The sequence below is a fragment of the Phasianus colchicus genome, chromosome 16 (assembly GCF_987193195.1).
Source record: "Phasianus colchicus chromosome 16, bPhaCol1.hap1.1, whole genome shotgun sequence".
NCBI classification, from domain to species: domain Eukaryota; kingdom Metazoa; phylum Chordata; class Aves; order Galliformes; family Phasianidae; genus Phasianus; species Phasianus colchicus.
The window spans coordinates 3314286-3327405 of record NC_143451.1 but is presented as its reverse complement, the minus strand read 5'-3'; the positions used below and the strand labels follow the sequence as shown (position 1 = coordinate 3327405).

At 59.9% G+C, this 13120-nt stretch overlaps 3 protein-coding genes across 7 annotated transcripts; 1 reads left to right on the top strand and 2 right to left on the bottom strand.

Annotated features, from left to right (window-relative positions):
• The first annotated feature begins 17 nt into the window (after positions 1 to 17).
• STUB1 (STIP1 homology and U-box containing protein 1) lies at positions 18 to 3664 on the top strand. Its single transcript, XM_031595350.2, has 7 exons — positions 18 to 282; positions 836 to 1034; positions 1118 to 1283; positions 1523 to 1613; positions 2171 to 2227; positions 2434 to 2550; positions 2714 to 3664. Exons 1-7 carry the CDS (start codon positions 94 to 96, stop codon positions 2837 to 2839), a joined length of 945 nt encoding a protein of 314 aa, XP_031451210.1. The 5' UTR covers positions 18 to 93; the 3' UTR covers positions 2840 to 3664.
• A 411-nt stretch (positions 3665 to 4075) lies between these two features.
• JMJD8 (jumonji domain containing 8) lies at positions 4076 to 5903 on the bottom strand. Of its 2 annotated transcripts, XM_031595353.2 has the most exons (9): positions 5683 to 5903; positions 5517 to 5600; positions 5338 to 5386; positions 5164 to 5260; positions 5020 to 5088; positions 4813 to 4932; positions 4677 to 4744; positions 4463 to 4597; positions 4076 to 4354 (listed from the first exon to the last, which is right to left on the bottom strand). In XM_031595353.2, exons 1-9 carry the CDS (start codon positions 5763 to 5765, stop codon positions 4274 to 4276), a joined length of 786 nt encoding a protein of 261 aa, XP_031451213.1. In that variant the 5' UTR covers positions 5766 to 5903; the 3' UTR covers positions 4076 to 4273. The 2 variants fall into 2 exon arrangements, with proteins under 2 accessions (XP_031451213.1, XP_090008009.1); XM_090151883.1 differs by lacking the exon at positions 5338 to 5386 and having other exon boundaries at positions 5687 to 5818.
• Positions 5904 to 5936: 33 nt separating this feature from the next.
• Positions 5937 to 13056, bottom strand: WDR24 (WD repeat domain 24). 4 transcript variants are annotated; one of them, XM_031595322.2, is made up of 10 exons: positions 11507 to 11628; positions 10402 to 11075; positions 9937 to 10114; positions 8915 to 9590; positions 8544 to 8659; positions 7498 to 7619; positions 7171 to 7275; positions 6746 to 7080; positions 6351 to 6535; positions 5937 to 6267 (listed from the first exon to the last, which is right to left on the bottom strand). In XM_031595322.2, exons 2-10 carry the CDS (start codon positions 10880 to 10882, stop codon positions 6099 to 6101), a joined length of 2367 nt encoding a protein of 788 aa, XP_031451182.1. In that variant the 5' UTR covers positions 10883 to 11075; positions 11507 to 11628; the 3' UTR covers positions 5937 to 6098. The 4 variants fall into 4 exon arrangements, with proteins under 4 accessions (XP_031451182.1, XP_090008007.1, XP_090008008.1 ...); XM_090151881.1 differs by lacking the exon at positions 11507 to 11628 and adding an exon at positions 12921 to 13056 and having other exon boundaries at positions 5938 to 6267; positions 6746 to 7083; XM_090151882.1 differs by lacking the exon at positions 11507 to 11628 and adding an exon at positions 12576 to 12713 and having other exon boundaries at positions 5938 to 6267; positions 6746 to 7083.
• Positions 13057 to 13120: the final 64 nt, after the last annotated feature.

Sequence of the window (13120 nt, the reverse complement as noted above, 5' to 3'; positions counted from 1 at the left end):
GCCCCGGAAGTGGAGGGGCGGGGCGGCGCTGTCGCAGTGCGCGGCCGGAGGCAGCGGAGCCGCCGGCCCCGAACGGCCGGGTCGGGCCGGGCCATGAAGGGGAAGGAGGAACGGGAGCGGGAGGGCGGCGGCGGTGCGGCCGGGCCGGGGGCCGCGGGGCCGGGAGCGGGGGGAGGCAGCCCCGAGAAGAGCCACAGCGCGCAGGAGCACAAGGAGCAGGGCAACCGGCTCTTCGGCGGCCGCAAGTACCCCGAGGCCGCTGCCGCCTATGGCCGCGCCATCGTGAGTGTCTCCCGGGCTTCCCCGTCTTCTCCCACCACCCGGTCGTCCCAAGTCCCGACGTCCCGGTGTTCCCCTATCCCGGGCCCTATCCTCCCCAGCGATGCCCACCTGTCCAGGGCCCTGCCCCCCCCACACCCCAGTGCCCCCCTGCCCAACACCCTGTCGTCCTTCCCCTCCTCCCGGGTGTCCCTCTGTCCGGGGCTGTGTCATTACCTGGTGTCTCCTTGCCCAGGGCCCTGTTCTCTCACCCCCTGGCATCCCCCTGCTCAAGGCTCTGTCTGTCTGCCCCCCCCCCCCGGTGTTCCTTCCCAGAGGTCCCTGTTCTCAGGGCTCCCGGTTGTCTCCTGCCCACTGGTGGCTGTAAGGCTGTGGGGCCAGGTTACCCCCCGCACCTCCCTATGGAGCTACAGCTCCTAGCTTGTCCCTTCCCTGCTGAGCTGGCATTCCAAGGCTGGGTGACAGCATTCTGTTGTCCCACACCCGTCACTTTGTCACCCGGCTGCTCCCCATGGCATCCCCGTGGGCAGGGAGGTGACGTGTGGTTGCCCCGCAGAACCGGAACCCTTTGGTGGCCGTGTATTACACCAACCGGGCGCTGTGCTACCTGAAGATGCAGCAGCACGACAAGGCACTGGCCGACTGCAAGCGGGCCCTGGAGCTGGATGGGCAATCAGTCAAGGCTCACTTCTTCCTGGGGCAGTGCCAGATGGAGATGGAGAACTACGACGAGGCCATCGCCAACCTGCAGAGAGGTGAGCAGCGGCCAGGGGAGGGCCGTCCCCATGGTGTGGCACAGGATTCAGATCTGCTTTGTTCCCCCCTCCTCCCACTGCAGCCTATAACCTCGCCAAGGAGCAGCGGCTGAATTTTGGGGATGACATCCCCAGCGCGCTGCGCATCGCCAAGAAGAAGCGCTGGAACAGCATTGAGGAGAAGCGGATCAACCAAGAGAACGAGCTGCACTCTTACCTGACCAGGCTGATCATGGCTGAGAAGGAAAGGTAACGGCAGCCCTTGTTCCACTTGACTTCCTGAGCTCCGAGGTGGGGGTGATGTGTGTGGGACAGGAGGTGGGAGAAGCCGCGAGCTGCTGGGAGGATCTCAGTGTGCCATGAGGCTGTTGTGGCTCTGAGTGCAGCACCCCACCCTCTGCAGTGTGCAGAGCCCTGGGGCTGGGTCAGCAGCAGTGTCTTGTTGCTGCTGCTGCTGCTCTGTGCTTTCACCAATGCCTCTGTCACAGGGAGCTGGCTGAGTGCCAGAAGGCTCAGCAAGAAGAAAACGTGGATGAGAGCCGGGGCCGTGTTCAGCTGGCTGGCATTGAGGCCAAACACGTGAGTGGCTGTGTGGGCACAATAGGCAGGAGGGAAGCAGGGCTCCCCAAAGCCTCCCTGGTGCTGCTCCCTCCTCTCTTTGGCTCCACGCGAGCTGCTGTCACAGGGTTTTCATCCCCCTCGTGTGTTCTCCTCTCCCCTGTGCTGTTACCCTCCTGTCCCAGCCAGGCAGTGGTGCTGCTGCTCATGCCCTGCCAGCTGCATGCCCGTGATTCCTCGACAGCTGTGTGATGGGAGCAGCTCGTGGCTGCCTGTAGGTCTGCGTGGTGTCCTGGAGCAGGGGACTAATCCTGGGATAAAAATAGCCCTGCAAAGGATGGTTATTTTTAAGCTGGATCATTTTTGCCACGCAGATCAGCCTGGAGGGGTGGGAACCAGAGGCTGTGAAACAAAGAATCTGGCTCTGAACTTGTGGCCGAATCCCTGCCCATGCTGTGGGATTGGTCCCTTCTGTGGGCAATAAGTGCTCAGAGCAGCCACAAAGTGTGGGCTTGCTCCCTGCCTGCAGCTTGTTGACATGGAGCTGCGCCCCCACTCAATAAAGGTTCCTCTTCCAGGACAAGTACCTGGCAGACATGGATGAACTCTTCTCTCAGGTGGATGAGAAGAGGAAGGTGAGTGTACTCCTGCACATGCTCCCTGCTCTCCTCTGGGCAGGACTGCTTGCAGGAACCCGCTTTTGTCCCTGCTGCCAATATGGATTTAAATCTTCCTCTGTCTGAGCTGATGCTCTGCACGGCTGCGTCCTCACCACCACCTCTCAGCCCTTTGTTATTTTTGCTGCTGCAAACCTAACCCAGCTCTGCTTCACTCGAGCCAGAAGCGTGACATCCCTGACTACCTATGCGGGAAGATCAGTTTTGAGCTGATGAGAGAGCCCTGCATCACACCCAGCGGGATCACGTACGACAGGAAGGACATAGAGGAACACCTCCAGGTACTGCAGAGATGTGGGCTCTTCTGCACTGCTGCCTCCTCCCCTGGCAGCACTGGGGAGTTTTGGGCTCAGATGCTGCACCTCACCCTCCTCCCCCCCTTCCATGCTGCTGGCCTGGGGCCAGGCACGCAGTGTAACCGGTTCCTGGCCACCTCCCTTGCAGCGCGTGGGTCATTTCGATCCTGTGACGCGGAGTCCCTTGACCCAGGACCAGCTCATCCCCAACCTTGCCATGAAGGAGGTGATCGATGCCTTCATCTCGGAGAACGGCTGGGTGGAAGATTACTGATGGCCGAGGGGTGATGCTGCTCCCTCTCTTGTGGGCTCACCCCAGCTGCAGGCTGCTCGTGCTGGACTGGCACCATGCCTTACTCCCTGTCTGTCTGTCCCCCTCTGCTCTGGGTGCCCAGAGACCCGTCAGCAGTGCTGAGTTGAGGGTCCATCGCCTTCTCCCCTTCCTGCAGAACTGCAGCAGCTGGGTGGGAGTGTGATGCTGGGGGAGCCCTGGCTGCTGGGGGGGGGGGGGGGGGGCAGGAAAGGCCCAACAGTGTTATCATCACTTCGAGGGAAGAGACGGGACCCCTCCATGCTGACAATCTCCAAAGGTCACGCCCCGTGGAGCTGCCTGGGGTGAGTGCTGGTGCTCCCTGCACTGCTCTGGCCACATCCCCTCCCTATGTACATAGGTTTTCTTCCCATTCCATCACCTGTGGGGACAGGGTCATGTCTCGCTGGTTCCTGTAAATAGCCATGTGCTGGGGTGGGAGATGTTTTCTCTGCCTATCCTGCCTTGCTCTGGGGCTTCCAGGAAACCACTGGCCCTAGGCTGGAAGGGGTGGCTGCCTGCATATACCCTCCCCTGCCAGCCCTGGTGCTGGTTTCTGGGACCAGATTCATTTTCCTTCTAATGAAATCCCTTTTGAGAAGAAAAAACAAAACAGAAAACCACCAACCCTGCATTGGACTGAGGCTGCAGTGTGGGGTGGCATCGGCATTGCTGGGTGGTCGGCCTGCAGCCTGCCTGGCTTTTGAGTGCTTTCTGGACAGTTTGCCAATGTCATTAAAACAAAATGAAACAAAAAAACATTCAGCAATAAATGTGGAAAGAGCTCGAGTGCTTCAGGAACCTTTATGCCATGGGCTGGGGAGAGCAGGGTCCACTGTCCAGTTGGAGGGGCAGCTGTCCCAGGCGTGTCATGGGCGCTTGTGCTGATGCATTTGAGCTTTTTTATGCCTAGGTCAACCTGAGCCAATCCTTTGAGGCACCAGGGATGAGACTGGAAGGTGTGTGACTGGGGTGTGGAGATACATAGCAGCCCACTGACTGTGGCTGGGACCTGGGGGCTGTTTGCTCCCATCCCCCTTTTGTTGCCTTGGGCTCAGTGCTGGCCACCCCTGCACCCAGAAAAGGCTGCTCCAGTGTACAGCAAAGGGCAGCAGCAGCCCCCATGCCTGACCCACCCTGCCGGGGCGGGCTGAGGTTCATGGCAGCTGTGGCAACAGGGATGATGTAACACCTGCAGCATTACATCAGTGTGTCAAGTTTAATCCAAGCGGGTGCAAAAAACCCAGTTAAAAACCACAGTTCAGATGCTTGGTCCCAAAACCAGGGTTTGAGGGGTGGCTGTTGGCACTGCCCTGGTCCCAAGCCCACGGGATGCTCTGGGATGATACAGGGATGCTGGTGGCAGTCCTCAGGCACAGTGGGATGTAGGCACTGGCACTACCCCAGGAAAGTGGAGATGAAGACGCTGGTGTCCAGGTTGAGTGTGGCGTGCCACCAGCGGTCAGGGAAATACAGCACCTGCAGGAGAGCACATGAAAAGTGCCTTTTGGGGCTGAGGAGGCAGCCCTCTGCCCTCCTGTACTTTACAGCAGGATGAGGAGGGCATGAAGCTGCTGCAGGACTCACCTCCCCGGGCCGGATGGTGCACTCCAGTGGGCGTTCCTCTGGTGGCAGCGTGGGGTAGGTGTGCTGAAGCCAGGCCAGCGTGGTCTCATTGGGGTGGAAGTGAGGTGTTTTATCGGGTGGGTAGAGGAACCAGCGCTGGAAGGAATGCAGCAAGGAGGCTCAGCCCTCAGTGATCCCTCAATGCACCCCTATTTTCCCTGTGAGCAGTGCTCACCTTCCTGCCAAAGATCACCTCAGAGTAACCGGGGCCGTGCCAGTGGAAGGGAACACCAGAGCCTGAGCCTAAGGGGTGAAACGTGTGCTGTGCCAGCCCTGAGCTGCTCACACCCCACACCCAGCCCAGCACCCACCTGCAATCCCAAAGCTGTAGGCTCCGCTGGTGCCCGGGATTCGGAAAGGTGGTGGCACGTAATGCTGGAACAGGGATCCCCACTCAGTGAAGTTGTTGTCCCCGAAGAAATAAAGGGTGTCTGAAGGAAGGGGAGGGGCACGGAGCCGTGAGGAGCAGTGAGGGATGGGTGCTGGAGCTGTGTGCATACAGGGGCTGTGCTACCCACCGCTGCCCAGTGCTGCTGGGTCCTGTGGCTTCAGGAGCTGCTCCACGTACTCGTGGAAGGGGACATCCACTGCGGGCAGAGGGACAGCTCAGGGAGCTGCGGGGATAGCGGGATGGAGACAAACAGCCCCCTCTGTGCCCTCACCTTTGCGGTAGGAGTACGTGTTGGCCGTGCTGAGCCGCACCAGGCTCTCCCCGTAGGCAGCAAGCAGCTTCTGGCGGGTGCAGAGGGCCTGAAAAGCCTGCAAGCCAAATCATCACCAACCCCGTTGCCGCTGCTCACCTCGCTGCCACCCAACCCTGCGTCCCCGGCACTCACCGAGTTGTCGGTGACCCCGCGGAGGATGACGGGCTGGGAGAAGGCGAACCTGGCAGAGAGCAGCGCGACCGGGGGGGTCCCCAGCGGGCACCGGGAGCTGAGACCCACCCCAGGGCAGCGTGGCTGCCCCTCTCACCCTGCCGTATCTCCCCCCTCCCTCATCCCGGAGCCGCCCGTACCGCTGCAGGAAGATCGCGGGGCTCATGGAGCCGTCGGTTCTCAACACCGTGCACCGCTGCTCCTCCGGCACATCGCCCGCCTGCCTGCAACGGGAGCGCGCTCGGTGCCGGCCCCGGTAGCAGCAGCAGCAGCGGCAGCGCATGCCGCCTTACCGGCCGCCCTTACCAACCGCCTGCATCGCCTGCGAGCCGGGCCCGGGCCCAGGTTAAGGGCAGCAGCACCGCCAACATCCGCCGCGCTGCCGCCATGGCAGCGGCCCCGGGACTACAGCTCCCGGCGTGCACCGCGCCGCATCACGCTACGGCATCCGGCGAGGGACACGCTTTAAAGGCGGCACGCCTTAAAGGGGCCATGCCTTAAAGGGGCTACGGCTGAGCCTATTGGGAGGTGGCCCCCACAGGGTTTAGCGCAACAAGAAGCCGCGCTCAGCTTTGGGTTTAATTCAGTACAAAATGGCTGCCCCCAGAAATAAATACAAAGAGAGGGGTGGGAGGGCTGAAGGCTGCATTGCTGCAGCAGAAGCCTCCCAGCACCGATTCCCCAGCCCCCACAGTCCTGTTGCTCCCGTGCTGCTGTTGGGCTCAGGTGTACTCGCAGAGGTGGCCGCAGCCTGCCGGGCAGTGTGAGCTGGTCTCCAGCCACTTCATGATGTGCTGCAGATGGCCGCCGTGGCTGCAGCCCTGGCACCAGACAAAGAGCCCCTTCACCACGTGGTGGCACACAGCGCACATGCTGGCACACTGCCGACACCTGTGCCGGAGAGAAGGGGTGAGTCAAAAGCCTGATGCTGTGCCCCCCCCTCCTTCTGGTCCCTCTTGCTCCCGAGCCCTCACCTGTCACAGATCCACCCCCTGTTGCTCATGGGCCGCTTGCAGTTGCTGCAGTTGATGTGGAGGGTGGTGGAGGCTTGGTTGAGGCAGTTGATGGCACGGCAAGTGCTCAGCTTGATCACCTCGTTGGAGATGTTCCAGAGCTGGAAGCGCTGCAGCAGGTCGATGTAGGAGGTGTACCAGTGTTCCTGGGAATGAGTGCACACAGCTCAGTGCCAGCTCTCCAACACCATCCCAACCCCAGCACCAAGAGACAGAGCCCCAGCTTATTCCCACATCAGCAAGCTGCTGCACCAGCGCTGGAAAGAACCTTCCAGAAAAGGACTCAGATTAAAAACAGTGAGGAAAAGGCAGAGGGCACCCACTCCAGGGGCTGCAGAGGGGCTTCCTTTGGGTACCTGGGTCTGCTCATCGATCTCCTTGCGGATTCTGTCTCCCAGCACAATGAGCACAGACACAGCTGTCTGCACGTCCCCCTGCTCGGCGTAGAAGAGCAGTGTGTCACGCACAATGGGGTTGAAGAAGTCAGAGGGCAGGCGGTTCTCATAGAGCGAGTGGGAGATGGAGATGAGGGAGAAGGACTCCACGGGTGTCAGGGACACCGTCTCGGCCTCATTGCCGCTGACATGTGGGGAGTCAGCCTTGTCCTGCAGGTGGTCCAGGGCTGATGGGTTGTCCACAATTTCGTGGCGCAGGGGGAAGGCTTCCTGGGGAAGGCTGTACTCCTGCTCTTCTGCTGCAAGGAAAGCCATGGGGAATGAGTACAGATGGACAGGTGAAGATCCAGCTGGATGGACAAAGGACAGGAGCAGCTCTCGCTCACCGTGTGGGTTCTCGTGGTCCATCATATACAGGTCATCTTCATCTGCCTCCACGTCTCCCAGCAGGTAGTCTGCAGGGACATCACTGCCCTCTGTCTCCTCATTGTCTGTGTGCCCAGGAAGAGAGAAATCAGCACATCACCCTTGGCCACGGGGGGATGCACACCCCAAGGATGTGCCCAAGCATCAGCAGACCCCCGTTACAGGATACATGGATAATTTCATCCCTTTATCCCATAGCAGAGCCACCTATGGCTAGGACTGTGCCACCAGTGATGACCTGAGCAACAGCCTCAGGACTTGGACTGTGCCCACCCCATAAACCTTACCCTCGTTGTTGATCAGAGTGGAGGAGGAATCCATGAGGATATTTTCTGTGCGGCTTTCTCCTTTGCTGCGATCCAGCCTTGACTCGCTGCCCAGCCCAGAGGGGATGTCCTTCAGGTTAAAGCTACAAGAGAGGCCACTTGCTTAATTTAAAAGTCACAGCATACAGACTGGCTGTATGTCTGCAGCTGGCATTTCAAAAAGACATGGTAGTTCTTGCTGAGGGCAAAGTCAGCTGTCCCCACTTTATAACTTAAAAACCTCAATCCACCACAATTGTTAGCACAGCCCTTTCTCCCTGTCTGGCATCTCCGTGCACCCATCACAGAGGCGTCTCCCTAAGCAACTTCAGAGCTGAGCAGACACTTGACTCCATTTCTTGATGTTTACATTCAGCTTAGAAGTGGGTAAATAAGAGCTGCCTCTCTGCATGATGCTCTATTTGTTATGCATCGCTGCTCACAGGCTCCACCAGGACAGAAAAGGAACTGAAAGGAGCTGACACAGAGCCACGCTTTCCAGCCTGGATCTGCGGTTTTGAGGTGATGGCAGTGACTTGCCTGGCTGCAGAACTTGGCTGGTGGCAGGTCAGTGTTTGAAGTTATGGAGTCTTTGCTGCTTATCCAGGGAGCCCAGCCCTTTCAGTTCTAAGAACTAATTAGGAGCCCTCACTCCTCACTTTCATATGTCACTTGGAAGAGGAAAAACAAGTTTTCCTGCTTCATCAGCACACAATGAAGTTCCAAACCCCATGAACTACAAACAGAGAGGAGCTGTCCTCTCCCTTCAGAAGACGACGACCTCTCTGACTGCAGCAAGACTGGGGGGATGGGAGGGTTCTGCATCCCCAAATCCCAACGCAGCCAGCTTCATACCCTGTTTCAGACAGAGGAAACAACAGCAGAAGCCCACAAGGCTTGAGGCCAGGCTGGCCCTCTCTTCTCACACCTACATGGGAAACAGCTGCACTCAGATGATACCATCCTACATAGCAGCATGGGACTGAAGCTGGGGTTCTGCTCTGCTGCTTGTGGAGCTGCTCCCTTACCTGTTCATGAGCGGGAGAGTAGTGCTGCCCTTCCCCATGCTGTGATTGAGGTTGGTGGATGACACGGTGCCAAGGCTGGAGTAGATGATCCGGAGCATCGTCCACGTTTGAGCCACCTGTGTATGAGAGCTGTAGTCAAGACTTCACCTCTTAAAAAGCAGCCCCTGATTTCCATCATCTGTCAATCTACCAAGCTAAGAAGGTCCATGGGGACGTCAAGTTTCTGGGCACAGAAAGAAATTTGTGCTTGCTGTGGGCAACAGCACTACAGATCTGTGCTAGGGCTGAGTGAAAACTCCCGAGGACAGCTTCAGGGCAAAAAAGGGACAAAGGGACCAAATAGCAGAGCCAGGACCTCCACCCATGCTCACCTGGTTGCGGTCCAAGCCCTTGGCCACCTTGGCATTGTGGTCACAGAGCTCGGCCAGGGGTCTGCCAGCCAGTGCGTACTGCTTGGCAGTGTGCACAAACCAGTCCATGCTGCCACTTTCCACGTCTGTCTCGAAGACGCTGAGGGCACTGGAGGAGGAGATGTACTCAAACTGCTCTGTGGGGTCCAGCTTGCGCTTGAAAAAGATGGGGTGGCGGCGGTCCCCAATGTAGGGCTTGCGGTTGGAGTCAGAGGAAATGAGACTTTCCTTGGCTGCGAAGGCCAGGTCTCCATAAAGGCTGTAGCACAGCCCCTCAGGGTTGGCCCGATCGATGGGCTGGCTGGCATCTTTGAAGATGTGCTGGTAAAGGGTGCTGTCCTTGGAGCCAGACAGGAGGAAGTAGGGGTCGTGGAGGTGACGCCACACGATGCCCGTGGTGACGTCCTTGTGCTCCTCAAACATGGCAGAGGGGATGAAGGGCCGCCGCACATCCCAGACGTAGATGTTGTGGTCCACCATCATGGAGCAGGTGGCAATGTGGTGCTTGCACTCCGGCCGCCACTTCACCCGGGCTACAGAGGCGATGGTCTGCACGCAGTAGATTTCCTTGGCCCGTGTGGTGTTCATGTCCCAAACCTTCACCATCTTATCCCGGCCGCCTGTTGCCAGCCAGCCCCTGAGAGAAGGATGAAGGAAGATGATGACACTGGACAGTAGGACGGGTGGTGCCCACAACACAGATGTACCCATGTACCCTCTGCTCTCAAACAGCGAGGTCAGACAGCACCTCTCCCTCCTGTCTCAGAGTAAGGCCCTGCACTTTTGAAACCATGCTCAACTGACAGGCTCCCAGCTCCTCCTAGCCCCTTCTCCATCCTCAAGAAAAACTTGTTTCTATCTTCCAACACCAACGCAAGAGGCTGGGGTCAGAGAGCCTGCTCTGCTCTGGAAGGCTCCAACCCATTTATAAGGCTTTCTGCTGCTAAGCTTGAGCAGCTGGCAGGGCCTGACTCTGTACCCACCGGTCCTCGGGGTGCCAGTCACAGCAGAAGACGGGGCCGTTGTGGGCTGTGAACATCCTCTCATAGCGGTCGGGCCGGCGGATGTCCCACAGCTGCACGTTGCCATTCTCAAAGGTGGCAGCAAAGGTGAAGTAGTCGCGGATGCTGAACTGCACATCACGCACACTCTCCGACTGGCCTGAGCAAGGAGAGAAGTTGAGGTGCAGTGGGACACAGCTCCAGCAGTGCTAACAACTAAGAACTGAAAAACCTCGGCAGTATTGCTGCTGGGAGGGACGTGAAGTCCCCCAGCCCTGAGAAGAGGGAAGGAGGGCCCGATGCAGTCCCAATGAGCCCTACTAAGCCCATACTGAGCAGCCAAAGCCTCTCAGCTCCCCCCCTGCCGGCTCCAGGCACAGGTCTCATGCTCAACCCTCCTCATGGTTCTGGGCAAGCACAGGGGCAAGCAAGAGATTGGGTTCATACCGGAGAAGGTGCTGACAGAGTCCTTCTTGCGCAGGTCAAAGCACTTCATGTAGCCGTCCTGGGAGCCGCTGAGCAGCATATACACCTCGGTGGGGTGGAAGCAGACTTTGTTGACAGTGCGCTTGTGCTCGGTGAACAGCTGGTCCTGCTTATTGCGGGATGGCTTGCCCAGGTTCCAGGTGACCACCACGCCATTGGTGGCAGCTGTGGCCAGCAGGTTCTCATCCATCTGGTGCCACACCACGTCGGCGCAGCTGAAGTTCAGCGAGGGCTTGCGGCCCACACGGAGGTTCAGCTTCTCCACAAACTGCTCCTCTTCGATGGAGTAAATCTTGAAGATGTTACGGCCTGCCACCACCACCTGGGCTGCGTCGCGGCACACGCTGATGGCGTTGGCAGGGGCGTCCAAGTGACAAAACATGGTGCGCCCTGTCAGGGTGTTGCCCCCCAGGGCCGTGCTCACCCTGGCCATCTTCTCCATGGCCGTCCTTGGCGCAGGGTCCACTCTCTGGGAGCGGGCTCGGAGGCTGGCAGCCCCGCAGGCTGCATCCAAGCCCCAGCGGCCGCCCCGTGTCCCCTCAGCCAGCGCTGGTCCAGGGGTGGGCACGGCTCCGGGGTGTTCTGGGTTTGCATCAACTGCGTGGGAAGCAGAGAGGCCAAAGCTCACTTGGTACCTGTGAGGAGAGAGACAGAGCTCGTGCCAGGCTCAGTGACCACTCCCTGGGGTGCTCCCCAGGTCTCCCTCTGCTACCTCTGTGCGTAGGAACAGCTCCCTGTGGGGCCAGGGGCTGCTGTGGGACACAGGGACTGCCTGCAGAGCTCCCCCCCCCAGCCCCTCTCCATCCAGCCAGGCCCCCTGAGCCCCTCAGAGCCTGCATTCCCTCATCTCAGGTCCTGCTGCAACCCACAGCTCCCTCAGAGCCCCTTCACAGCACCCACAGGGCCTCCTCCAGGCCCACAGCCCCCTGAGAACCCCTCAGAGTCCCTCAGGGCCCCGCCAGGGCCTGCTGCAACCCCATAGCCTCCTCCGAACCCTCTCAGAGCCTACTCCCGACCCACAGCTCTCTCAGGACGCTCTCGGAGCCCGCTGTCACCCTCTACGCACCACGGGTTCACCCCTCGGAGCCTCCCATCGCCTCTCGTACCGCAGCCCCGCCGGCTGCACGAGCCCCGCAGGCCCCGCCGGCCCACGCCCCGCCCACTTCCGCTAAGCCCCGCCCCTTCCGGCGCGACGGAAAGGGAGGACAACGCCGTATCAAGCCACGCCCCTTCACCAGGCCACGCCCACTCCTCGGGCCACGCCCCCAACCAGGCGGCACCCATTGGTTAGCTCACGCCCACTAAAGTAGGCCACGCCCCCTTTAACCAGACCACGCCCCCGTATCTAGGCCACGCCCACAAAAAGCATCGGAGTGCCTTTTGGGGGTGGGGAATCGGGGGCACGGTGGGGGGATGGGGGTGCGCTGGGGGATATGGGAGCTATGGTGGGATGTGAGGGAGTGCTGGGGGTTATGGGGAGACGTGGGTGTTTTGGGGGGTTTCCGGAGGCTTGGGGAGATATGGAGGTGCATAGGGGGATATGTGGGGCGCTGGATATGGGTGGCTCTGGGATGTTCCTGGGGGTGCAGTGGGGGATATGAGGGGGTAAAGTGGGATATGGGGGTACACTGGGGGATATGGAGCCTATAGGGGGCTGGATTCAAAAATGGGGATGTGCACCGGGGATATGGGAAGTGTGGAGAGAGCTGGGGGTGTGCTGGGATATATGGGGAGACACGGGAAGGGGAATGTGGGGGGAGTCACGAGGGTGCACAGGGGATATGGGGTTATGGGAAGGTATGGCAGATGAGCTGGGGGAAGTGGGGAGGCACTGGGGGTATGGGGATACACCGCAGCTTAGGCCTACATGGGGGATATAGTGGTGCACTGAGAGGTTTGGGGAGATGAAGGATATAGGGCTGCACTGGAGATAAGGAGGAATTGGAGTATGAGGGTGCGCTGGGGGGCGTGGGGGTGCACTGTGCCATAGTGGTATGTGGGGGTGGATGAATAGGAGGTGGGTTTGCAGGAGGTTGGGGTACACTGAGGGGATGCACTGCAGAGGGTGCTGATGTGGGACCAGCTCTGCTGGCACCCCCAGCCCAGGGCACCCTCAGACCACACTCCTACCTCACCTGTGGCTTTGCTCCCCACTTCCATCTTCCTTTGGGGGCTACCCCTGCTCGCCCCAGTTCTGTGAGGAGGAGTCCCTACACGTGTCCCCACCTGTCCCCTTTGGGTGCCCAGCACCCACTTCCCGTAGTGACGTGCTGGCAGTTTTAGGGCTGCCACCCTGACCTGGCGCACTCCAGCCCACTTTTAGGGCCAGAACCTTGGGCTGTTTTGGGACCAGAAATGGGCATTTTGGACAAAAGGAGCCAGCGGAGGCGGCGGGTGGTGCAGCAGTTCCTTCCCGGCCGTTACAAAGGCAAAACAACCCGAAAGCGTGTCCGTGTCCGTGCCCGTGTCCGTGCCCATACCCCATGCTGGCTCAGCCCCCAGCTCCCAACACGTGGGGCACCCCGAGGTGCTGGCTGGGCCCTGCAGTTGGGGCAGTTTGGTGGCACCCGGGCGATGGCTTTAGGTCTGGAAGAAGCGGCGTTGCATCTCGAGGTGACGTCCCCCTGCCTTCTCTCGATGACCCTGCTGTCCCCGTGCCACCTGCGAGCCGCAGCGGGAC

Bases quoted from the DNA above. Each gene is read 5' to 3' on its own strand.
- STUB1 (XM_031595350.2), top strand. From the start codon at position 94: ATGAAGGGGAAGGAGGAACGGGAGCGGGAGGGCGGCGGCGGTGCGGCC. The intron at 283-835 runs GTGAGTGTCTCC...GTTGCCCCGCAG, and splicing joins CCGCCTATGGCCGCGCCATC to AACCGGAACCCTTTGGTGGC. The intron at 1,284-1,522 runs GTAACGGCAGCC...CCTCTGTCACAG, and splicing joins ATCATGGCTGAGAAGGAAAG to GGAGCTGGCTGAGTGCCAGA.
- JMJD8 (XM_031595353.2), bottom strand. From the start codon at position 5,765: ATGGCGGCAGCGCGGCGGATGTTGGCGGTGCTGCTGCCCTTAACCTGG. The intron at 4,933-5,019 runs GTGGGTAGCACA...CCCTTCCTTCAG, and splicing joins CCCAGCAGCACTGGGCAGCG to ACACCCTTTATTTCTTCGGG. The intron at 4,745-4,812 runs GTGGGTGCTGGG...TTCACCCCTTAG, and splicing joins CTACAGCTTTGGGATTGCAG to GCTCAGGCTCTGGTGTTCCC.
- WDR24 (XM_090151881.1), bottom strand. The intron at 9,591-9,936 runs GTGGGTACAGAG...TCCTTCTCTCAG, and splicing joins GACTGGCACCCCGAGGACCG to GGGCTGGCTGGCAACAGGCG. The intron at 7,276-7,497 runs GTAAGGTTTATG...CTGGGCACACAG, and splicing joins CACTCTGATCAACAACGAGG to ACAATGAGGAGACAGAGGGC.